The 27,092-nt window shown below is 39.5% G+C and overlaps 1 protein-coding gene across 2 annotated transcripts in view; it reads right to left on the bottom strand.

The window, feature by feature from the left end:
* LOC134205146 (calexcitin-1-like) overlaps positions 1 to 27,092 on the bottom strand; it is a 185,801-nt gene that overhangs the window by 55,156 nt on the left and 103,553 nt on the right. For both annotated transcript variants that reach the window (XM_062680107.1, XM_062680106.1), the window contains exon 2: positions 7,119 to 7,246. In XM_062680107.1, coding sequence (XP_062536091.1) covers positions 7,119 to 7,179 — 61 coding nt within the window. In that variant the 5' untranslated portion in view covers positions 7,180 to 7,246. The remainder of the gene's footprint in view (positions 1 to 7,118; positions 7,247 to 27,092) is intronic.

The raw sequence follows: 27,092 nt of genomic DNA, 5'->3' as shown, positions 1-27,092 counted from the left end.
AGCTTGTAGCAGATAGCTGGTATCATAAACTCAATTACCTAGTTGCCCAATATTAAATATAGCTTTTTTGTTGCTTAAATTGATAAAAAAAAACTGAAAAATTATTATTTTTTCATAGATATTTCATATTTTCATCGCGAATGATTGCATTTGCGGAACTATCATATTTGCTCAAAACAAACCCAACCGATTTATCCGTCAACCATATGGAATGCGAATCAAGAGTTCTCTTCAATGTTGGTGAAAGCTATATAATTTGGATGCATATCAGGTATCAGTGTAGTTGGAGTGGGCTTGAAGCCCGAAGCACGTATGACATTATCATTTACCCGAAAAAATCAACTTTTGAGATGATACATAATATGGAAAACTATTGAACGATGGAAAAGTTGAAGATTTGTCTTGTTATTTCCCTCCAAAAAGAGGTGCCAACAATTGACTATGTTTCGGTGCCGACAACCGCAATTAGCAATCATTTTGAAAAGTGAAAAAAAAATAAAATAATTGCAAGCGCTACGGTAGCATTCGATTTTGAATCACAAAATAGAATAAATTTAATTTTTAAATACGTAATAAATTTACCTTTTCGATCGTTTGTTTTGTAACACTGCGCAAATGATAAAAAAAAAACTTCTGAGTAGGTTTTTACTTGATGTCCATATCTGTTATCTGTCAAAAGTTAAGTCCGGGAGCCGACACCCGACCAGTGCCTGCAGCCAACCACATTCCCCTATACCTCTAAACCTGGTTATTATTAGAAAACAAACAACATTATTACAATAAATATGTTTTCATGCTATTTTATGCATTCTGTTTTGGATACAAACCAAAAAAGTCCAAAAAAAAGAATTCACGCGGATAATTTTTTTGAAGAGTTTAACCCTTAAAGGGCTAGAAAAGAGTTCTTATATGTTCGTTCATATAATATATGTTGCATAGAAACAGTTTTCATTGAAAAATATAAAATTACCAATCCAATAAAAAATTAGCCCATTTTATTGTCTCAGTTACAGTGACTATAATAACAGTGTCGTCAAGTGTCATAATTGGAACAGAATCTTCTGTCATTTCCATACAAATGCGCGTTCCAAACGAGCAGGAGACCTGTCAAACGTAACACATGACGTTACTCTTCTTATAGGACTCTAGTCTCAGTCAATTCTTGTTTCAAGTTTCTAGTTCTGATTTTAAAAGTGGCTTAGTGAAAACGAAAAATGAAAAATACGCTGCCATAAACACAACACAACGGACCGCGTGCCTGCTTCGTTTGTACCAAAAGGAAATGGAATCAAATCAGCATAAGTAAAGGCAGCTCTTACTTTGTACCGTTAAATGTACAAAAAGGATCTATAAAAACATGGGAAAGATCCGTAAATAACAACATCTGAATGTTCCTTAAAACGCTACTATAAATCCATAAAATAGTTCAGGAGTATCCTTGAAGAGTAATGCATAGCAAAACGTAAATCTAGCAATTATTTGGAAAATATGTACCGTTAAACGTGATCAAGGAAAAAACATATAATTTCTGCTGTTTTATCATGAACGTATGACAAATGATTTTTTGGGGTCCTCCTTAGCCGTGCGGTCAGACGGGCGGCTCATAGCAAGACCATGCTGACGGTGGCTAGGTTCGATTCCCGGTGCCGGCCTAGGCAATTTTCGGATTGGAAACTGCCTCGGCTTCCCTGGGCATAAAAGTATCATCGTGTTAGCCTCATGATATACGAATGCAAAAATGGTAACCTGGCTTAGAAACCTCGCAGTTAATAACTGTGGAAGTGCTTAATGAACACTAAGCTGCGAGGCGGCTCTGTCCCAAAGTGGGGATGTAATGCTAAAGAAGAAGAAGAAGATGACAAATGATTTACAGATCGGACTCGTTTATCCGGAGACTCGACCATCCGGGGATTCGATTATCCGGCATTCAAAATATTCGATTATCCGGAGATTTTTTTCTTCAAATTACTTTTTTAATTATTTTAGATTTCAATATTATAATATACATTATGATTTATTTTAACAATATGGGACGTATCTAGGTTGTGGAAGGGGGAGGTGCAAAAAGTGTTGTTTGTTATTGAAATTTAACTATGGGCTTGTTATCAAAATCATGAATTCAAATGAATATAATTCGGTTATATTCATAAAAAACATGATTATTTGAACGTAGCTGTAATGAGAGAAACTGAAGTATAGGTGTTCCAAATATTTAATCTTAATCCCATGAAATAATTATTTTCTCTATAACATGTCCACGAACTTCTCGCTTCAAGAACTTTTCCAAGAAGTTTTCTCTTTTGTTTTCTTCCATGCAAATTCTCAATCGATTGTAAATTAAGTTGTTGCATTTGAGATATATATTTATATAAATCCAATGTGGTTCAGAAACTGATGAAGCAGTCGCTCAGTCGACAGATGAAAACATAACCTCGTCACCATAGAATGAAGTGTTTGGGTGCATAACAAGCATTGCAGAATTCGCTCTGAATTGATGAACGACGATAAACGAGAAGCATAAGGCTTTTTCGAACATAACAAGACATGAAAACAAATTGCCCGTCACCTGACACAAATGCGAAAAAAAAATGGTGTATGGATTGTCACACTTATCTAATTGATTAACGTTCCAATTAGGTGCACCTGCTCATGAGCAGGGTTAAGGTTTAGTTAACGACATCAGCAAAACCAAACTATTTGTTGTGACTACGGCAATCCCTTCCATCCACCAGAGGAAAGCTTCCAAATTTTCTTGAATTTTTTAACATTCAGGAAAAGTTTATCTGAAAAGCTTGGATAAATTTTCTGAATTTTCATTGGAAGATCCTCCAGAATTACGACGAACGCCAACGGGTGCACTCTAACTTTCACCTACTCAGTGACTGACTAAAATTGTCTTGGCATCTCTTTTCTTCTCACGGAAATTTTACTCAATTTCCGTCAAAACCAGGATACTCATAGTTTTGAGTTGTCCTGCTTTTGATGGAAATTGACTAAAATTTCCGTGGGTTAGAAAGAGAGAGCAATACAATTTTACTCAGTCTCTGAGTAGGTGAAAGTTAGCGTGTGCACATCATCGGAGCTCATCCAGCAGAACCCATCAGCAGTCGGCAAGCCAGTCGAATCGCGGCGCATCCAGCAGAAGAAGCAGTCAGCATGACAGCGGAACCGGGGCTCATCCGTCGAGCTCATCCAACACAGGGGCAAAAAACAGAGCCGGCAAGTCAGCCGACCCGAAGCTTATTCCACGAGCGCTACTGCAGTTAGTTTTTAGGAGTTTCCTCACTGCAGTAGACGTCAAGAAGTAAACGAACCGAAGCTCATCCGTCGAGCCAGCAGCAAGAAAAAGCAATCGGCTAGCGAGCCGAATTGAGGCGAATCCAGCCCAGAAACCGGCAAGCCAGTCGAACCGGGACTCATCCGTCGAGCCCATTCAACCCAGCAGCAGTCGGCAAGCCAGCCGAACTGAGGTGCATCCAGCCCAGCAGCTGGCACGCCAGCCGAAGCTCATTCCACGAGCGCTACTGCAGTGAGTTTTTAAGAGTTTCCTCACTGCAGTAAACGTCAAGAAGCAAGCGAACCGAGGCGCACCCGTCGAGCCCATCCGATCCAGCAGGAGTAAGAAGCAGTCGGCAAGCCAGCCGAACCGAGGCGCATCCGTTGAGCCTACCCAACCCAAAAGCAAGAGTTTGTAAATGTCCGAGGACGGTCGCGACAATGGCTCATAACCAGCTCCCATGAAGTAAGTTCATAAAAAAAAGAAAATGAATAAAGAACTCCGGTGGAAAAAGACGAAGTTCTAACAGAATGAAATCTGGTAGGGATAGGCAGGTTTCAAAAATGATTGTAGAAACCGGCGGAAATGTACGGAGATCTAATATTGGGATCATTTGTAAGTTAAAGTTTAACAAGCATATGAACAGGTTGAAGCATCAGTCTTTGGAACTTTAACAAGCTAATGATCATTAAAAAAACTGAAATTTGCTAGGTGAATTAATCAAGGTTTTTCCTAAATAATTTCTGACTACAAATGAAATGACTGCAAATAAAATAAAACATAAGTTTTTCGTTATACCGACCTGTATTGGAAAATGATTCATAAAAAGCTATATTTTGATCCATAAACGTGCAAATTTGCGCATTTTTTATCATGATGATAATCCATAATGACAGATCATTTTACATGATTTTGTTCAAATGTTCCATAATTTGAGTAACATGATCCATAACGCTTGGAAAGAAGGCCAATTAAACTAGGGGGAATGACGGCTTTTGCAGGTTTTGTTCTATTATTGTCAGAGGGGTTTTTTTATGACTGATTATGCTCAAATTTGGCCTAAACACTCTTTTCATATTAAAGAATATTGTGGCCCAATGTCATAAAATTCGTTCGACAAAAACCCCCCTGACAATAATATAACAAAACCTGCAATAGCACACTGGTTCAAAAGCCCCTCAAACGTGCGTTTTTTAGTTTTCGACCTGAAAACTACTTTTTAGAGTCATGGTGTCTTCAGAAGAGTTGAAGGATATTTTTTGGGCTTTCTTTTGATAAGAAAACATCAATGAGCTAAAATCATGTTAGCCACTTTTTAATTGTTTACGTAACAGTTGTACTGAAAAACGTACATTAAGGACTATTTTTAAATTGATTCAAAATAATAGTGGAACACAGCGGAACAAAACAAAACATTGTGCATTCGGTAACTTAAACCCGAATCTTTCAGATGGTGTGGCTGTTTGGTTTGCCGCTCCTTGCCGCTTTTATGGTGTGTTGATGTGAAAATTGACTGTTTTTTCTAAAGATTCCTCAATAACTTTGACAGGTTTCAAGATAGAGCAAAGTAGTCTTCTAGACCAGCGGTTCTCAACCTTTTTCTTGAGAGGTACCCCTTCGGTCTTTTGCATTCATTGAGGTACCCCGTATTTTTTGCTGTAAGTATCTCTTCTTCTTCTTCTTCTTATTGGCAATACGTCTACCACTGGGACATTGCCGCCTAGCAGCTTAGTAGTTAAGCATTTCCACAGTTGTGGAAGGTTTCTAAGACGAGTTACCATTTTTGCATCCGTATATCATGAGGCTAACACGATGATACATTTATGCCCATGGAAGTCGAGAAACAGACCTGAAAACTACCGTGATATAAGGTCCCCAAAAATTTGTCTAAAATTTGCGTTATTCCGTGAAACTTTCCCATTCTAATTAAGCTTATACATACATCAAGAAGCTTCCTACAAAACATTGAAGATTTATAGAGGCTTCAAAACCTTTTGAATAGAGACTTTTGAGCACCTCGAAAGGACGCTACTAAGCCTCTTTAAAGAAAGCAGTATTTTGAAGGAAAGCATCCGAGCCTCTTGAAAAGAAGTTTCTGAGTCTCTCGAAAGGAGGCTTCCAAAACCATTTGAAAGGAGGCTACGACCTGCATAGAAGGAGGCTTTCTACAGGCGTAGAAGGCGGTTTCCAGCCTCTTGCAACGAAACAACTACAGTTTTTGGAAAAATAGCCTTCATGCCTCTCAAATAAAGATTTTCGGACATTAAAATTTAAAATTTTAGTTCAGATTATTTATTTATTTATCAGACTAAGCCCGGAGTGACCTGTGCTGCACAAAAAAGTCTTCTTCATTCAGCTCGGTCCATGGCTGCACTTCGCCAGCCACGCAGTCTGCTGAGGGTCCGCAAATCGTCCTCGTTCAGATGCAGATACTTAATATATTATTTAACATTTTGTTTCGAACAGGCAGATTGCACTTAAAGTTTTTTTTAGATCTTGAATCCAACAGCCTTTTATACACTGTGCTGGTTGTGGTGGATAGGTTTTAATAGACTTTGATTCACTGCCCGCCGTGTATATTATGTACAATACAAAGTTTTTAAATAAATATATTATAAAAAATAATTATCAAAACATTATCGATAACTTTTTATTGGAATTGTAACACATCCGCCATTACGCATTTTTGTCCGAGGTACCACCTGGAGTCTTCGAAGGTACCCCTAGGGGTACATGTACCCCAGGTTGAGAACCGCTGTTTTGTAGACAAACATGTTTTTTATCATTATGTACAACTAAACCATACTGCTAAAATCATTATCAAAAAAGTTATAATCAAAATATGATTTTTGGGAGTGATTCATACAAAATGTAGCTAACTCGTTACAAAACCGTTATACCAATATTGTGTCTTCAGAAAAGATGTTCAAAATCACATTCTTTATAACATTGTAACATAACAACCACTGCCCAGTCAACACAAGATCGTATATGATTCCGTATAAGAAGCTAAAGTAGAGGCGATATAGGTACTTCCCCATTCTATATGTGCGTATATCGCCTCCACATTAGCATCTTAGGTTGCATCATATACGATTTTGTGTTGACTGGGTGGTTTTGTACATCTGCGTATTTTTTTTTTATTTCATACCGCCCTTTAAGGTGGATAGTTCATTGATATTTTCTTATCAAAAGAAAGCCCAAAAAATATCCTTCAACTCTTCTGAAGACACCATGACTCTAAAAAGTAGTTTTCAGGTCAAAAACTAAAAAACGCACGTTTGGGGAACTTTTGAACCAGTGTAAATAGCCGTATTTTCCCTTACATTACTTGAGCCACATTTTTTATATCTCTGGATCATATAACCAAAATTATGGATCATATGAACAAAATCATGTATCAAATGACCATAATTATGGAACAAATTATTGATCATAATCACAAAAAGTTGGACAAATTTGAAATTTTAAGGACCAAAATATAGTTTTTTTTTATATGGATCATTTTCCAAAGAATTATGAATAAATGGTCATGGGAAAATAGCAGGAATGATATTGTTTTTCTTGATCATGTTTAACGGTACATATTTTCCTATTATTTTGCTAAAATTCTGCTTAAATATTGATATCAAAATTATTCTTCATGAGGGTTCCCGAACTATTCTACGGATTTATGGTAGCGTTTTACGAAACAATCAGGTGTTATTTATGGATCGCTTTTCACTTTTTAATAGATCATTCTTTAATGTTTATATGCATCAGAATGTATTGCTATAAATAAATATGCATTTTATATTTAAAGAAAACCAATCCCTCCAAACATTGGCTATTATTCACTTACCAAAGAACACGTGGAACACATACAGGAGCTTGCTCTTGCGGAATTCTGAGATAGCGGCCATCGTTGTTACTTCGTTGATTTTGTTGATTATTCAGTAAAAAAAGGAAGACTTCGATGGATGGTGTTATCTGTAATCAAAAAAGAATGATCCATTAATTTATTGTATTTTTTTAAATAAGTTATTTTTTAATACATTTTATTGTTTATTGTTGTTGTTGCATCAACAGAATCATTTAGTCCCAATAATGTGGAGTATCACTCAAGAATAGAAGGGGCATTTTTTTCTAATTTATATTCGATTTCTTCTTCTATTTACGGGGAAAAATGATATGATGAAGCTGGAATACTTAGAAAATCAAAACACAATCTCTTGGATAAAATTACTTTTCGTACATTTTGCATGCGAATCTCAAATCTTGATTATCTGTATAAATAACACGAAGTTGTCCATTCGAGAATGGAAAGATCGATATGTGCAAATTTTACTTTATTAATAGGATAAATGTTATGATTAAACTGTAAAAAATGAAAAACCACTCTGAAGAACCGATTGTTTACGCAAAAAATTGTATAAAAAAATTGATCAATTTTTGACGAGACAAAGTTGGCCGGCAGCTAGTATATTTTAAGAAAAACATGGATTTTGTCTTTATTTGTCTCCCTAGACTTTCTGCCCGAGGCTGGCTCGTCTCCGAGGAAAAATATAATGTCCGTAACTCTTACCAATGACAAATATTATTTATTATCTTTTGAATATATTCTAAACTATCCACTGAATTTCAGTAACCTATATTTGATATCTTTACCCATGAAACGAAATTAAATGAACCAGTGCCATTCAAATTTCCAATCTTCAATGCCCCTTGACAACGTATAGAATGGATTGGACTGCAATCCAAAAAGAAAAAAAGCAAGAAACTAGTTCTGTGTAACATGAAAAGTCGTGTGCCAATCCAACTCGTCCTTCGGGAATTGGGATAACCGCACAAGATGGAGATTTCTGACTAGTTCTTATAAGCTTCACTCGATATAGCTATTTTTCCGAGTTGAAAGATTTGCTTATATGAGTTATAAAAAAGCTAGTCTAATGATTGAAGGTTCAGTTGAAATGAAAAAGGCTACATACATATTTTATCAATGAAATCATTTATTAGATTTGTTATAGCGCGGTGCTGAACTTAATCTGTAGATTTAAAAAACACATAAATAAAGCATAAAAAAATATAGCGTAGCAGAACCTACAAATCTAATATTTGAATATTCGATTGATTATCTGGAGGTATTTTGAGTGCTTGACAGTTGTTACTGGTGCTACCAACAATAACACCTATTCCATTGAGTGGTGGCATATAAACTGTAATATGAGAGAAGGAGTTAAACGGATCTGACAGGTTAGGCAACCTTGTTACTATTATTGGCAGGCGGTTTTGTGCTAAGAATCGGAATACATTTTTGTACATATCGAGGCATCTTGTGCCCGAATTACAGAAAATTCGATCAACAAACAACCCCTTGTCAATATTAGAAGCAAACCTGCCAAATCTGTCACTCACCCTAATCAGGAAGAGTTGAAACAGAAATTGCTGTCTGTGTTTTTCCGTTTGCTCAGTAAAACTTTTCCACGCATTCATGTTGTTGACATGGTTGGCGGTAGCTATGCTAATAAATTGAATAACCAAACTCGGCGGCGCCTTCCTTAGTTCAGCGATCACATGTGCGACTGGAACGCCGTCCACGCTGAGGGTGTCCGGGTTCGAAAACCATGTTAACAACATGATATGTACGTACGTCGTACATGCATGAGTGGTAGCATGGCTGCGAGGTCCAATGTCCCAGCTGTGCCAGCATAGAAAAAAAGCCGTACTCGAACAAAATATTCCTTCGTTTATTGGTAAGGCGCCAAATTGTAAAAGGCTTCATGTACATATCGTTCAATTTGGAAAATCATTGCTTCCATGAAAACAGTTTTTGTTCATCGTTGATAACTTGGAAATGATTCATCATAATTTCGCTGGTATGCTGAGCTCAAGCCACGTTTTCAGAAAGCCAAAGGTGATTTTCAACTGAAATTGATTCTTCATAGTGGCTTCGCGATGAAAGCCATCCACGAACAATTGCATGACTGATGACAATTGCCTGCAATTTTTTAGGCAAGCCATGTAAACCAGGCAAAATTAAAAAAAAATACAGATGAATACAGTTTCGTAATTTCAATAACGCATTCTATTTGTACATTGTAGCATTAACACCCTCAATCAAGACCCCATCATTTTTGAAAACCCGTACGTGATTCAAACTCTTCAACTCCGTTTTGCATAGATTTAGGAGATTGTGTTACATCCGTGTCATGATGGTGACATGTTTTGTCAACTTCTATTGTTTTATTGTCTGCAACATAAACTCCTTTTACTATCCGTTATCTCATCTTTCATATTCGCTCATAAAGAAATCTTTTCAACAAACTTCGCATATGTCAACCGTACCGTGAAAATCTTCATGAAAATTTATGTAAATATTCCACTCAAGCTCCACGTGCGCTTCACCTAGCCGAAAGCCACATGCCAGCTGGTTCCGGTATTTCCCGGAACAGCAGGCGGGCACACTTGGGTGAGTCCCCGGCGTAATAAAGAAACAAAAGGCTTGCTTCAAACCGGCTTCATCCCTTCCACCACATCCGGCAAGATTTTCACTCACCCTTCTACACATTTAAATATATTTGCGACTCCCGAAAAATTCTCTCTAGTGGCTCCATGGCTCTAGTAATTTTATTTTCCCGCCCGACGGCACTTCACTCACACATTCACATGGCCGACAAGGAAATGAAATGCCGAAACTTAGTCGTTTTGTCCTGATGGCAGTGGCTTGCTTATAACATTTCATAAAACCGTACGTCATCATCTAGATTGTTGTACCTAAACGGTAGTCAAACTCCCGTAACGAACGAAAGTAGTAAAAACTTTTACAATACGACCTATGAAACAGCGCAAAAAATCAACATAATAGCTAGGCCGAACCATGGGTACGTTTAGTTGCGACCTTTGTGCTATGGATTTTAATTACCATTGTACAGCAAATTAATGGATTAGGGCAGCAGATTGAACAGCTACCCGAATCGGGACGAGTCACCCGGAAAAGAGTTGATTGAATAAACTACTGGGTGTTAATCAAAGGAAAAACTTTTCGAACAATAATGTTTGTCCCTCCTCAGTTTCCTAGTTTCGATTTTTTGTATCGCTTTGACAAATAACTACTCCCCTTTGAAGCTTGTAATAAATATGTGACTTCTTATTTTCATTGAATATTGTGGAAAGTGATAAGGAAAAATGTTTGAATAGAAGTGCAGGAGGGAAAAGATAAAACAATTCATCCAAAAGGCGATACACGTTGATAATAACCTAAGGATTTTTTCTGTTTTGTTTTTAAACACGTCCAACCTCAACTCCATAAGGTTTTTCTATTGATATTTTTTTGTAAAGAAATAACGGAATAATTGACATCCCGCTAAAACCAACGAAAGCAACTTCCATTTGCTAGACCTCCACTATAGCACAACGATTCTCCAGAGCTTACGATTTGGTACGGATGAGTTAGGCAAAAAAGTGTCTTTTTTACTCATTGGTTTTCAAGACTATGACGAAAAGACAAAATTGCCTACCTTATCCCTACCTAGTGGCCGAGTAAAGCTGGCTGCGTGATAAAGTAGACGACACGCGCCACGGTTTTGCGGATGTGGAAGACATCGTAGGTTTGGCTGAAAGGCAAAACTGCAGTGAGTCCAGGAGATGAATCATCCTTTTATTTTACGAAGTAACAGATTGGCTTGTGAGTTCTATAAGCAAATCCAGTAATTCCATATACATATACTCTATAATAACTTTTTTTTGCGTCCGGGAACTGGTAGTGTACCGTTCGGCTTCATGACCAAATTAGGAAGACTTAGCCTCCAGAGCTCGGAGAACGCTAGCCAAGGGTAAGGGACAAAAGGTCGAAAGACAAAACGTCGAAAGGACAAAAGGTCGAAGGGACAAATGGTCGAAAAGGACAAAAGGTCGGAAGGGACAAAAGGTCGAAAGGACAAAACGTTGAACGGGACAAAAGGTCGGAAGGACAAAATGTCGAACAGGACAAAAGGTCGAAAGGACGAAACGTCGAACGGGACAAAAGGTCGAAAGGAACATAAGTTTGAAATGAGCATGAGCATGACCAGAACAATCGCAATTGCACAGGGAACCAATGGATGGAAGCATGGGATTTTCACTCCAACCTCAATGTGCACAGTCCGAGAGCTCTAGTATTTTGAAAGGTCAATAACGGCGCTGGCCACGTCCTCACGGTCATCGGGGATGGGAAGGAATTGATGATGCAGTCACTCGCCCACTGCAAGCCAAGAACACCTCTGCACTCGCCACGAGTTTCTGCGGAATTTTATTGGAATCTGGGGGTTAGGTTTTATGGCAGAGGTTCGCTTTGGTTAACGGGTTGCCAATGTGATAGTAATGAAAGGGTGGTGTTGTATTCTAATTCGACGCTGAAACGAACTTTTTCGCTCATTTCGAATTCTAACAGTTACCTGCTAGAACTAACCAAGTTGTAGTTATAGGGGGATAGAAGATAGAAATGGTATGGAAGCCCATTTCCAGTTCTAGCGATTGCTAGAGCATGAAAAATATATGAAAAGATACAAAGTAGGAGAATGGAACTGGGATTGAACCCACGACCTCCTGCGTATGAGGCAGAAGCGGTAGCCATATGACCACCAAACCCCCCCCCCCCCCCCTCAAAGGTCGAAAGGAACATAAGTTTGAAATTGACAAGAAACTGAAACGGAGAAAATCAATCTCGCACCGGAGTTGCCGTACACAGTTAGCTCTTTTGTTTTTACAATTTCTAACAATTGAATAAAATTCATTCAATAAGTACCACTAATATAGATGGATGTTTGGGTTTTCTAAATGTCACTTCGATCAAATACACCGGCGTGTATTATACGCCGGTGTATTTTTAATGCGTGCGCCTGCGTGGCTGCGGCGTGCACTATTTTGACAGATCGAAGTGACATTCAGAAACCTAGATATTCATGTATTATTGCCAATTATTGGATGAATTTTATTTAATTGTTAAAAGTAGTGAAAAATAAAAGAGCATTTTTTGTCAACTATATAGGACAACTTTGTCTCGCGAAATACAAGCTTTATTCATTTCTTATTAACCATCTTTTTAATCTCTTTTAGAACTATCTTGATATTCATAATATTGTCTTAAAGTAATTACTCCTTTTTTGAAAATTGCTCATTCTTCAACTTTGATTGATTAGATAAGTGCGTTATTTCTGTTTGAAGTTAAATGCATTTCATAAATTCTTTTGGAATACACCCAACTTGTTCTTGATAGACCTTTTGTCCCTTTCGACATTTTGTCCTTTTCGATCTTTTGTCCCTTTCGACCTTTTGTCCTTCTCGACCTTTTGTTCTTCTCGACTATTTGTCCCGTTCAACCTTTTGTCCTTTCGACCTTCTGTCCCTTTCGACGTTTTCTCTTTTCGACCTTTTGTCTTTCGACCTTTTGTCATAGATTCCTAGCCATATCGGAGAGAATGGCCCTTGAGACTCTCAAGTTGAGAGGAAGTGTTACCCGCGATGGAAATTCAACTGCGAAGACAGAATTCTCCCGTAGAAAGCCCTTCGGGATTGTGAGGTATTGATCAAAAACTTCACCGTTTCTACTCTCCTAAGAAGCGAACATCCATACGACAGTGCTCTATGTTTTTCGCCACTGCTGAACCTCCACTGAAATCGTTTGTCACTACTACCCAGCCACATCTACCTATTCACTCTTGCCCTCGCAAAACGCCTTGCTTTTCAACGATTGGGCTGGATTTGTAAAGTTATCTGATCTTTGGCAAGTTTCTCTGCCAAGGCTACATAAAGGGATTGCTGTCGTGGAAAATTTGGAGTTCATCCGGACACGAACTTACTGATACATATAGTTCTTGGCAAAGATCAGCTCTTTTTGGGTTAGGTTTTTGGGTAGTCGCTTTAAAATGAAGAATCGATCGAATGCCAATAGCGTTTCACTGATTGTGTGATGCGAGACACTCGTACACATCTCGTCTGTAGTCATCGCATGCTCTACACCATCTCTTTTTCATATATCCTCATCTTCGCATAAAAAGACCACCGCAGTACCCTCGACTGTTAAGCTAAAGGTTTTGGTAATTTTATCCATATCATTCCATCGTCTACGTTATTCTTAGTTGGAAGCTATCTCCAATCGTTAACGTGACTTGCTTCCAGTAGTTCTTTGATCCTGAAGACCCCAAACTGGCTATATCGCCTGTGATTCAACCGGAGCCAGCATATCGCTTCATGAAAATCTTCAGAAAACATGGCGTGAAATTTGAGATTTGTTGATAAAATGGCAGTATGTTTTCATTCAAATTCAGTACGGAAATCGGATAGAAAAGTTCAAAGTGCTACTTAATGGCGGCTTGCTTGTTGTTTTAGCATAATTGTGTTGCTGACTATGATAGTTCTTGCTACCCCGCATTCGATGAAGGATCTGATGCAGGAATGTAAAGCTTCCGTTCCTATGAATGAAGAGCTGGAGCTGTGGCTAAAGTTCACCCGGGTGAAAAGACTATCTACTGTTTGCCGGTGTGCGGCGGCAAGATGTTCAAAGTGTTGCACGAGGAAAGCGGAATCAACTTGGGTGTTATCATCACTTCGCTGTAAAGTTTTGTGTTCAGCGAGGAATTGGCTGACGTTGCTCAGAAGAAAAATCATGATGGAGAGGAACAGGATGGCGTTTAAATTTCACCACCAAGCGGTACATCTACGGTGCTCAACAAACATTCGAAGCTGATTGATAGCCAGTCGCTAAACGGAAGCCATCCAGCGATGAGTATAACGGGACTTCGGTGAGCTCTTTCCAATTAATTTCATTTTTGCTCGTTTCACATTTATATGTACTTAACTCGCTATTTCCCACATGATATTAGTGAGATGCAGACATTATATTCAACTTAATATATGTTCTTATGGCAATTGTAGTCTCTTTGTTCCTGAGAGCGAGTAATGACGCTTAGGCTTGTATAGGCCAGGGCACTAGACTAAAAACTGTGTCCCGTCTTAGGATGTGGAGGACTTATGGAGTGTACATTAATCCTCTTAGCTAAGTCACTCCCAACGAATCGTCAAACATAACCTAATACTATAAACGGAGCGAGAAGTCCCTGTTCTATGACTTAAATGTGAAATCAAGTTAAGTACTGATTTTCACTAAAAACTAACAACGCTGCACAGTAGGCCTGGCCGCTTTTATGTTTGAGTTACATTTCTAATGTGCTTCAAGCATAAATATTGACAAGAAAAGTGAAATTCGAATCTATCACTTTCCAGGATTCTTCCAAGTGATGGTTGTGTAAGTGTAGACTAAACTTCATTCAGTTTGAGCTAGCATCGTATTCCGCTAGCTGAGCTACTACCCCAACAGCTTGCAGCACTATATATGGGATCGAGAGGGATTTTAGAGCGGCACTTTAGTTTATGCACTAATCAAACTGCATTCAAAAATCGAATCTATGATAAAAGATAGAAAGACAAAAGGCGAAAGGACAAAAGGTCCAAAGACAAAAAGTCGAAATGACAAAAGGTCGAAATGACAAAAGGTCGAAATGACAAAACGTCCAAAGGGAAAAGAGAAGAATTTGAGGTGAACTAGAGCTAAAAACCTTACTAGCAAAGATTAAAGGGACAGAAGGTCGAAGGGACAAAAGGTTGAAAAGTCAAAAGGTTGAAAAGTCAAAAGGTCGAAAAAAGTCGATCAAGAACATGTTGATAACAAGTTGGGTGTATTCCAAAGGAATTTATGAAATGCCTTTAACTTCAAGCATAAGTAATACACTCTTCTGATCAATCAAAGCTGAAGAATGAGCAATTAAAAAGAAACAATATTATGGCTATAGATAAAAAATATTGTTGATTTAAGAAATAAATAAAACTTTTATTGTGCGAGATTAAATCTCTGCGTTTCAGTTTCTTGTCTATTTCGACCTTTTGTCTCTTTCGACCATTTGTCCTGTTAGTCAATCCAAGGGAGTAGCCAGAGGGGGGCAGGGGGTGGCCGTCGCCCCACCCTAAATTGTGGAAAGATTGAACGGGTACTGAAATGAATTCCCTCAAACATGTGCACTTTACGATCCAATCATATACAGAAATATGTAGGTGGTTGAAATTCAAAAGATTCCCAAAACTTATTAGGGCATCCAGGATCCATAATATATGAAATTTCAAAACAACTCGAAACATTTCGGGCTCAAAAATTCTCCTTGAAATCCTTCTAGAAGCTACCCTGGGAACTTCTGAATTCCTCCGGAAAGCTATCCACAAATTCCTCTGAAAATCGTTCGAAAATCCTTCTCATGTAATTGTAAATCCTCCTTATCTAGAAACCCCCCACTAAATTTTTTTTTAGGAAATTCACGAGGAAATTCCTTAAAGATTTCTTTTCTTCTTTCCAAGATTTACTTCTAGATATTTCTTCGGCTATTCTCTCTTCAGGAAGAATCCGGCATTTCCTTCAGGAATGCATTCGAGAGTTCCGTCAAGAATACATACAGAATTTCTTCCCAAAATTCTACCAGAAGTTTCTTCAAAAATTTATGACGGAAATCCTCCGATTTAGCTCCATAATTTCACTTGTAAATCTATAAGAAATTCTTCTAGGAACTTTCCGGGCATTCCTCTCGGAACTCTTCCTTTAATTCCTCCGTGATTACTTCCAGGAAATTTTCCGGGAATAACTCCAAACATTCAATAGCGAAATCGTCTAGCATTCCAATCTGGAATTCGTTTCGCAATTACTTCAGAATATCCTTCAAGAAATCCTCCAGAAATATCTTTATGAATTTCTCCTGGAATTCGTCCAAGTATTTCCCCACAAATTCTTACAGGTATTTTTTCGGGAGTTTCTTCAGGTACTTCTCCGGGAATTCCTTCAGGAATTTCTCCGGGAGATTTCCCGCGGAAGTGTACTAGAATTCCTTCCGGACTTCACTCGGAATTTACTCGGATATCTGCCAAGAGTTCTTCCAGAACTTTCTTCGGAACAATCCGCAGGGATTTTCTTCAGCAATTCATCTGGGAATACTTTCAGGATTTCATCTGGAAATTTCTGCATTAATTCCTCCTGGTATTTTTCTGGGGATTCCTTCAGCTATTTTTTCGGAAATTCCTTTAGGAACTTCTCTAAGGCTGTGAACCATTCCACTTATTCGTTTAACTTGTAGTTAAAATGACAGTTCGATGGTTATTTCGCCGTGGTTAAAAATAACCCTGCTCCGGTTATATTTGGCAGTTCGATAGATAAACTTTGTTCGCCAGAAAATTGGCGCCAAATCCATTCCGCTCCAAATAACTATCAATCTGTCAAGACTCAAATGGGTCGGCTTGGGAGTAAAATTTTAACCACGATGGGAAAATAACCATCGAACTGTCAAATTTTAACTAAAAGTTAAACGAATCGGTGGAATGGTTCACAGCCTAAGAATTATTTCAGGACTTCCATGTGGGAATTCCTCCGGAAGTGCTTGTGGGAGTTCCTCCGGGAATTCTTCTAGGAGTTTTTCCAAGAAATTCTCCGGTAATACCTCCAGGAACTTCACAGGGAATTCCTGGACGATATTTGGCAGGAATTTTACGGGAAATGGGGTTTCGGAAGTTCCTTCAGAAATATTTTTTCTCTTCCTCTAGGGTATTCCACCGGATGTTCCTCTGAAGTTCAACCAGTAGTTCCTTCGGGAATTCAATCAGGCTTTCTTCCAGGAATTCATGTAGCATTTCTTTAGGCATTTATCTACAAATTCCTCCAGATGTTCCTTTGGGAATTCCTCCGGAAGATCCACCAGCAGTTTCTACGAGAATCCCTCCTCCCTCCAAAGGAGGAATAAGATCTCCCGTAAGAACTCCCGGAGGAATTTCAGGAGGAACTCCTAGAAGAATTCCTAGAGGACCTCCCGGATGAGCTCCCAGAGAAACTATCGGAAGAACTTCGGGAGGAATTTCCGGCTTAATTTCTGAAGAATGTCTGAATAATTTCCTGGAATAGCTTCTGGTGGAACTCCCGGAGGAATTTCCAGAGAAACTCCCGGATGAATTGCTGGTGGAATTCTCGGAGGAACTCTCGAAGGAATTTTCTGGAAGAATTTCTGAAGAAACTCCCGGGAGAATTTTCAAAGGAATCCCGGGGAAACTACCAGAAGCGTTCTCGGAAACAAGAGAATTCATCTTATAGACAAATCTCGTCTAGCTGAAACCTTTGTTGGGGTTTGTAGCTGGACCATCATCATCATCAGAGGACCTCCCGGAGAATTCCCTGAGGAGCTCGCAGAGAAATTCTCGGAGGAGCTTCTGGTGGAAAATCTATATAAATTCCTGAAGAAGCCTAAATAGATTCCAATTCTGCCGAAATTTCCGGAAGAATTTTCAGAGGAACTGCCGATAGAACTACTGTAAAACCTCTTTTTACGCTCCCTCCTTTTACGCTCCCTCCTTTTACGCTCCCTCTTTTACGCTCAAAATTCCAAATAACGATTCCTCTTTTTAAGCTCCTAATTCGAAATAACCATCCCTCTTTTTACGCCCTATAAGAGCGTAAAAAAAGTTTTAAGCATTTATATGAGGCAAATATGGATTAGTTTCAGAGGTTGTTTTTTAGATGTGCTAAGTACTTCGGATGTTGTAGGAACAGAATATATGCTTGCATGCGAAGTGGTATTAGCTGTTGTCATGATCTACGAACTCCACACAGTCAAGATCTGTTGATCAACCTTCGTAATGGAGACAGTTATTGAAGAATAAACAAGTTGTGTGACCCCTTCTTGGTATATGTTTGTATTCCAAGTAGTTCTTGTTGTTGTCGTAGGCTCCAGGTATTCTACGAACTCCACATAGTCAAGGTCTGTGGATCAACCTCCGTAATGGAGGTAGTTATTGAAGAATAAACAAGTTGTGTTACCCCTTCTGGGTATATGTTTGTATTCCTTGTAGTTCTTGTTGTTGTCGTGGGCTCCAGGAAGTTTACCAACTCCATAGAGTCAAGGCCTGTGGATCAACCTCCGTAACGGAGAAAGTTATTGGAGAACAAACAAGTTGTGTAACCCCTTCTTGGTATATGTTTGTATTCCAAGTAGTTCTTGATGTTGTCGTAGGCTCCAGGAAGTCTACGAACTCCATAGAGTCAAGGTCTGTGGATCAACCTCCGTAATGGAGACAATTATTGGAGAACAAACAAGTTGTGTAACCCCTTCTTGGTACATGTTTGTATTCCAAGTAGTTTTTGTTGTTGTCGTAGGCTCCAGGTAGCCTACGAACTCCACAGAGTCAAGGTCTGTGGACCAACCTCCGTAACAGAGTCAGTTATTAGAGAATAAACAAGTTGTGTAACCCCTTCTGGGTATATGTTTGTATTCCAAGTAGTTCTTGTTGTCGTGGGCTCCAGAAAGTTTACAAACTCCATAGAGTCAAGACCTGTGGATCAACCTCCGTAACGGAGACTGTTATTGGAGAACAAACAAGTTGTGTAACCCTTCTTGGTATTTGTTTGTATTCCAAGTAATTCTTGTTGTTGTCATTGGTTCCAGGTAGTCTACGAACTCCATAGAGTCAAGGTCTGTGGATCAACCTCCGTAACGGAGACAGTTATTGGAGAACAAACAAGTTGTGTGACCCCTTCTTGGTATATGTTTGTATTCCAAGTAGTTCTTGTTGTTGTCGTAGGCTCCAGGTAGTCTATGAACTCCATAAAGTCAAGGTCTGTGGATCAACCTCCGTAATGGAGGCAGTTATTGAAGAATAAACCAGTTGTGCGACCCCTTCCAGGTATATATTTGTATTTCAAGTAGATCTTGGTGTTGTCATTGATGCCAGGTAGTCTACGAACTCCACAGAGTCAAGGTCAGTGGATCAACCTCCGTAATGGAGGCAGTTATTGAAGAATAAACAAATTGTGTGACCCCTCCTGGGTATATGTTTGTATTCCTTGTAGTTCTTGTTGTTGTCGTAGGCTCCAGGTAGTCTATGAACTCCATAAAGTCAAGGTCTGTGGATCAACCTCCGTAACGGAGACAGTCATTGAAGAACAAACAAGTTGTGTAACCCCTTCTTGGTATATGTTTGTAGTCCAAGTAGTTCTTGTTGTTGTCGTAGGCTCCAGATAGTCTACGAACTCCACAGAGTCAAGGTCTGTGGATCAACCTCCGTAATGGAGGCAGTTATTGAAGAATAAACAAGTTGTGTTACCTCTTCTGGGTATATGTTTGTATTCCTTGTAGTCCTTGATGTTGTAATTGAAGCCAGGTAGTCTACGAACTCCATAGAGTCAAGGCCTGTGGATCAACCTCCGTAACGGAGAAAGTTATTGGAGAACAAACAAGTTGTGTAACCCCTTCTTGGTATATGTTTGTATTCCAAGTAGTTCTTGATGTTGTCGTAGGCTCCAGGTAGTCTACGAACTCCATAGAGTCAAGGTCTGTGGATCAACCTCCGTAATGGAGACAATTATTGGAGAACAAACAAGTTGTGTAACCCCTTCTTGGTATATGTTTGTATTCCAAGTAGTTTTTGTTGTTGTCCTAGGCTCCAGGTAGCCTACGAACTCCACAGAGTCAAGGTCTGTGGACCAACCTCCGTAACAGAGTCAGTTATTAGAGAATAAACAAGTTGTGTAACCCCTTCTGGGTATATGTTTGTATTCCAAGTAGTTCTTGTTGTCGTGGGCTCCAGGAAGTTTACAAACTCCATAGAGTCAAGACCTGTGGATCAACCTCCGTAACGGAGACAGTTATTGGAGAACAAACAAGTTGTGTAACCCCTTCTTGGTATATGTTTGTATTCCAAGTAGTTCTTGTTGTTGTCGTAGGCTCCAGGAAGTCTACGAACTCCATAGAGTCAAGGTCTGTGGATCAACCTCCGTAACGGAGACAGTTATTGGAGAACAAACAAGTTGTGTGACCCCTTCTTGGTATATGTTTGTATTCCAAGTAGTTCTTGTTGTTGTAGTAGGCTCCAGGTAGTCTATGAACTCCATAAAGTCAAGGTCTGTGGATCAACCTCCGTAATGGAGGCAGTTATTGAAGAATAAACCAGTTGTGCGACCCCTTCCAGGTATATATTTGTATTTCAAGTAGATCTTGATGTTGTCATTGATGCCAGGTAGTCTACGAACTCCATAGAGTCAAGGTCTGTGGATCAACCTCCGGAATGGAGGCAGTTATTGAAAAATAAACAAGTTGTGACCCCTTCTAGGTATATATTTGTATTTCAAGTAGATCTTGGTGTTGTCATTGATGCCAGGTAGTCTACGAACTCCACAGAGTCAAGGTCAGTGGATCAACCTCCGTAATGGAGGCAGTTATTGAAGAATAAACAAATTGTGTGACCCCTCCTGGGTATATGTTTGTATTCCTTGTAGTTCTTGTTGTTGTCGTAGGCTCCAGGTAGTCTATGAACTCCATAAAGTCAAGGTCTGTGGATCAACCTCCGTAACGGAGACAGTCATTGAAGAACAAACAAGTTGTGTAACCCCTTCTTGGTATATGTTTGTAGTCCAAGTAGTTCTTGTTGTTGTCGTAGGCTCCAGATAGTCTACGAACTCCACAGAGTAAAGGTCTGTGGATCAACCTCCGTAATGGAGGCAGTTATTGAAGAATAAACAAGTTGTGTTACCTCTTCTGGGTATATGTTTGTATTCCTTGTAGTCCTTGATGTTGTAATTGAAGCCAGGTAGTCTACGAACTCCATAGAGTCAAGGTCTGTTGATCAACCTTCGTAATGGAGGCAGTCATTGAAGAATAAACAAATTATGTGACCCCTTCTAGATATATGTATATTCCAAGTAGTTCTGGATGTTGTCATTGATGCCAGGTAGTCTACGAATTCCATAGAGTCAAAGACTGTTAATCAACCTTCGTCATGGAGACAGTTATTGAAGAATAGACAAGTTGAATGACCCCATGTTGGAATGTTTGTATTCTAAGTGGTTCTTGTTGTTGACGTGGGCTCCAGGTAGTCTACTAACTCCATGGAGTCAAGGTCTGTGGATCAACCTCAGTAATGGAGACAGTTATTGGAGAATGAAAAAAGTTGGGAGACCCTTTCTAGGTATATGCTTGTATTGCATGCAGTTCTTGTTGTTGTCGTGAGTTACAGGTAGTCTACGAACTCCATAGAGTCAAATACTGCGGATCAACTTCCGTAATAGAGACAGTTATCGAAGAGTGCACAAGTTGTGTGATCCTTTCTTGTCATATAATTGCATTCCAAGTAGCTCTTGTTGCTGTCATTTGTTCCAGGGAGTCTACGAACTCCATAGAGTCAAAGTATGTTGATCATCCTCAGTAATGGAGGCAGTTATTGAAGAAAAAACAAGTTGTGTGGCCCCCTCCTAGGTATATGTTTGTATTCCAAATAGTTCTTTTTGCTGCTGTGGTATCCAGGTAGTCTACAAACTCCAAGAGTCAAGGTCTGTGGATCAACCTTCATAATGGAGACAGATATCAAAGAGTGCACAAGTTGTGTGACCCCTTCTTGGTATGTTTTTGTATTCCAAGTAGTTCTTGTTATTGTCGTGGGCTTAAGGTTGTCTACGAACTCCAAGGGTCATGGTCTGTGGATCAACTTCCGAATTGGAGGCAGTTATTGAAAAATAAACAAGTTGTGTGACCCCTTCCTTACATATGTGTGTATTTAAAGTAGTTCTTGTTGTTGTCGTGAGTTCCTGGTAGTCTACGAACATAGAGTCGAGGTCTATGTTTGTCTTGGTCCCTTCTTGGTCTTTGTTTGTCTTTAAAGTAATTCTTGTTGTGGTCGTGGGCTCCGTAATGGACGCAGTCATTGAGCGTTAAACACTTTTTGTGGCCTCTTCTTGGTACAGTAATATCCCGATTTTATCATTCCTTGTGAATTCTGGGTGATGAAATAGAAAATGTGACAAAATTGGAACAATTTTTATTTTCAATTTTTTTGTTTATTTCGCTAATATGAATCAGTTTATGCCTTGGAAAGGCAAAAAACGTTAACGGAATCCGTAATTTCTTGTCGATGAGGCTTACAAAATTCTGAGTTTTTTTTGGATGACCATGAACCTATGCAATGAACGCATTATAATTGATGTACCACAACGAGCTTGTACCACTTTTGAAACAAGGCGAAAGACTTTTGGTTAAGCGTGTAGATTTTAAGGCCTATTCCAGAGTTTTTTTGGATGACCATGAACCTATGCAATGAACGCATTCTATTCTATGTACCACAAAAAAATTGTACCACTTAGAAAGTGGAACAAGGCGAAAGATTTCTGGTTACGCGTGTAGATTTCAAGGATCTATTCTATGTACCACAAAGGGGTTGTACCACTTTCGAAATAAGGCGAAAGATTTCTGGTTATGCGTGTAGATCTTAAGGCCTATTCTAGGGTTTTCTTGGATGACCGTGAACCTATGCAATGGACGCATTCTATTCTATGTGCCACAAAGGGGTTGTAAAATTAATTTTTGAAACAATGCGAAAGATTTCTGGTTACGGGTGTAGATCTTGAGGCCTATTCCAGGATTTTTTTGGATGGCCGTGAACCTATGCAATGGACGCATTCTATTCTATGTGCCTCAAAGGGGTTGAACCACTTTTGAAACAAGGCGAGAGATTTCTGGTTATGGGTGTAGATCGTATGGCATATTCCAGGGTTTTCTTTCATGACCGTGAACCTATGCAATGGACGCATTCTATTATATGTACCACAAAGGAGTTGTACCATTTTTGAAACAAGGCGAAAGAGCACTGGTTACGCGTGTAGATCTTAAGGCCTATTCCAGGGTTTTCTTGGATGATCGTAAACCTATGCCATGGACGCATTTTATTCTATGTACCACAAAGGGGTTGTACCATTTTTGAAACAAGGCGAAAGATTTCTGTTTACGCGTGTAGATCTTAAGGCCTATTCCAGGGTTTTCTTGGATGACCGTGAACCTATGCAATGGACGCATTCTATTCTATGCACCACAAAGGGGTTGTCCCATTGTTGAAACAATGCGAAAGATTTCTGGTTACGGGTGTAGATCTTAAGGCCTATTCCAGGGTTTTCTTGAATGAACGTGAACCTATGCAATGAACGCATTTTATTATATGTACCACAAAGGGGTTGTACCATTTTTGAAACAAGGCGAAAGATTTCTGTTTACGCGTGTAGATCTTAAGGCTTATTGCAGGGTTTTCTTGGATGACCGTGAACCTATGCAATGGACGCATTCTATTCTATGTACCACAAAGGGGTTGTACCATTTTTGAAACAAGGCGAAATATTTCTGGTTACGCGTGTAGATCTTAAGGCCTATTCCAGGGTTTTCTTGGATGACCGTGAACCTATGCAATGTACGCATTCTATTCTATGTACCACAAATGGGATGTACCATTTTGAAACAAGGCGAAAGATTTCTGGTTACGCATGTAGATCTTAAGGCCTATTCCATGGTTTTCTTGGATGACCGTGAACCTATGCAATGGACGCACTCTATTCTATGTACCACAAAGGGGTTGTACCATTTTTGAAACAAGGCGAAAGATTTCTGATTACGCGTGTAGATCTTAAGGCCTATTCCAGGGTTTTCTTGGATGACCGTGAACCTATGTAATGGACGCATTCTATTCTATGTACCACAAAGGGGTTGTACCATTTTTGAAACAAGGCGAAAGATTTCTGGTTACGCGTGTAGATCTTAAGGCCTATTCCAAGGTTTTCTTGGATGACCGTGAACCTATGCAATGGACGCATTCTGTTATATGTACCACAAAGGGGTTGTACCACTTTTGAAACAAGGCGAAAGATTTCTGGTTACGCGTGTAGATCTTAAGACCTATTCCAGGGTTTTCTTGGATGACCGTGAACCTATGCAATGGACGCATTCTATTCTATGTACCACAAAGGGTTTGTACCATTTGTGAAACAAGGCGAAAGATTTCTGTTTACGCGTGTAGATCTTAAGGCTTATTGCAGGGTTTTCTTGGATGACCGTGAAACTATGCAATGGACGCATTCTATTCTATGTACCACAAAGGGGTTGTACCATTTTTGAAACAAGGCGAAATATTTCTGGTTACGCGTGTAGATCTTAAGGCCTATTCCAGGGTTTTCTTGGATGACCGTGAACCTATGCAATGGACGCATTCTGTTATATGTACCACAAAGGGGTTGTACCATTTTTGAAACAAGGCGAAAGATTTCTGGTTACGCGTGTAGATCTTAAGACCTATTCCAGGGTTTTCTTGGATGACCGTGAACCTATGCAATGGACGCATTCTATTCTATGTACCACAAAGGGTTTGTACCATTTGTGAAACAAGGCGAAAGATTTATGTTTACGCGTGTAGATCTTAAGGCTTATTGCAGGGTTTTCTTGGATGACCGTGAAACTATGCAATGGACGCATTCTATTCTATGTACCACAAAGGGGTTGTACCATTTTTGAAACAAGGCGAAAGATTTCTGGTTACGCGTGTAGATCTTAAGGCCTATTCCAAGGTTTTCTTGGATGACCGTGAACCTATGCAATGGACGCATTCTGTTATATGTACCACAAAGGGGTTGTACCATTTTTGAAACAAGGCGAAAGATTTCTGGTTACGCGTGTAGATCTTAAGACCTATTCCAGGGTTTTCTTGGATGACCGTGAACCTATGCAATGGACGCATTCTATTCTATGTACCACAAAGGGTTTGTACCATTTGTGAAACAAGGCGAAAGATTTCTGTTTACGCGTGTAGATCTTAAGGCTTATTGCAGGGTTTTCTTGGATGACCGTGAAACTATGCAATGGACGCATTCTATTCTATGTACCACAAAGGGGTTGTACCATTTTTGAAACAAGGCGAAATATTTCTGGTTACGCGTGTAGATCTTAAGGCCTATTCCAGGGTTTTCTTGGATGACCGTGAACCTATGCAATGGACGCATTCTGTTATATGTACCACAAAGGGGTTGTACCACTTTTGAAACAAGGCGAAAGATTTCTGGTTATGCGTGTAGATTTCAAGGCCTATTCCAGGGTTTTCTTGGATGACCGTAAACCTATGCAATGGACGCATCCTATTTTATGTACCACAAAGGGGTTGTACCATTTTTGAAACAAGGCGAAAGATTTCTGGTTACGCGTGTAGATCTTAAGGCCTATTCCAGGGTTTTCTTGGATGACCGTGAACCTATGTAATGGACGCATTCTATTCTATGTACCACAAAGGGGTTGTACCATTTTTGAAACAAGGCGAAAGATTTCTGGTTACGCATGTAGATCTTAAGGCCTATTCCAGGGTTTTCTTGGATGACCGTGAACCTATGTAATAGACGCATTCTATTCTATGTACCACAAAGGGGTTGTACCATTTTTGAAACAAGGCGAAAGATTTCTGGTTACGCGTGTTGATCTTAAGGCCTATTCCAAGGTTTTCTTGGATGACCGTGAACCTATGCAATGTACGCACTCTGTTATATGTACCACAAAGGGGTTGTACCACTTTTGAAACAAGGCGAAAGAGCACTGGTTATGCGTGTAGATCTTAAGGCCTATTCCAGGGTTTTCTTGGATGACCGTGAACCTATGCAATGGACGCATTCTGTTATATGTGCCACAAAGGGGTTGTACCACTTTTGAAAAAAAGGCGAAAGAGCACTGGTTATGCGTGTAGATCTTAAGGCCTATTCCAGGGTTTTCTTGGATGACCGTAAACCTATGCAATGGACGCATTCTACTCTATGTACCACAAAGGGGTTGTACCATTTTTGAAACAAGGCGAAAGATTTCTGTTTACGCGTGTAGATCTTAAGGCCTATTCCAGGGTTTTCTTGGATGACCGTGAACCTATGTAATGGACGCATTCTATTCTATGTACCACAAAGGGGTTGTACCATTTTTGAAACAAGGCGAAATATTTCTGGTTACGCGTGTAGATCTTAAGGCCTATTCCAGGGTTTTCTTGGATGACCGTGAACCTATGCAATGGACGCATTCTGTTATATGTACCACAAAGGGGTTGTACCACTTTTGAAACAAGGCGAAAGATTTCTGGTTATGCGTGTAGATTTCAAGGCCTATTCCAGGGTTTTCTTGGATGACCGTAAACCTATGCAATGGACGCATCCTATTTTATGTACCACAAAGGGGTTGTACCATTTTTGAAACAAGGCGAAAGATTTCTGGTTACGCGTGTAGATCTTAAGGCCTATTCCAGGGTTTTCTTGGATGACCGTGAACCTATGTAATGGACGCATTCTATTCTATGTACCACAAAGGGGTTGTACCATTTTTGAAACAAGGCGAAAGATTTCTGGTTACGCATGTAGATCTTAAGGCCTATTCCAGGGTTTTCTTGGATGACCGTGAACCTATGTAATAGACGCATTCTATTCTATGTACCACAAAGGGGTTGTACCACTTTTGAAACAAGGCGAAAGATTTCTGGTTACGCGTGTTGATCTTAAGGCCTATTCCAAGGTTTTCTTGGATGACCGTGAACCTATGCAATGTACGCATTCTGTTATATGTACCACAAAGGGGTTGTACCACTTTTGAAACAAGGCGAAAGAGCACTGGTTATGCGTGTAGATCTTAAGGCCTATTCCAGGGTTTTCTTGGATGACCGTGAACCTATGCAATGGACGCATTCTGTTATATGTGCCACAAAGGGGTTGTACCACTTTTGAAAAAAAGGCGAAAGAGCACTGGTTATGCGTGTAGATCTTAAGGCCTATTCCAGGGTTTTCTTGGATGACCGTAAACCTATGCAATGGACGCATTCTACTCTATGTACCACAAAGGGGTTGTACCATTTTTGAAACAAGGCGAAAGATTTCTGGTTACGCGTGTTGATCTTAAGGCCTATTCCAGGGTTTTCTTGGATGGCCGTGAACCTAACAAAACACAGGTCCAAAAATTGG

The sequence above is a fragment of the Armigeres subalbatus genome, chromosome 1 (genome assembly GCF_024139115.2).
Source record: "Armigeres subalbatus isolate Guangzhou_Male chromosome 1, GZ_Asu_2, whole genome shotgun sequence".
NCBI classification, from domain to species: Eukaryota; Metazoa; Arthropoda; class Insecta; order Diptera; family Culicidae; genus Armigeres; species Armigeres subalbatus.
This window is presented reverse-complemented; position numbering and strand designations above follow the sequence as displayed.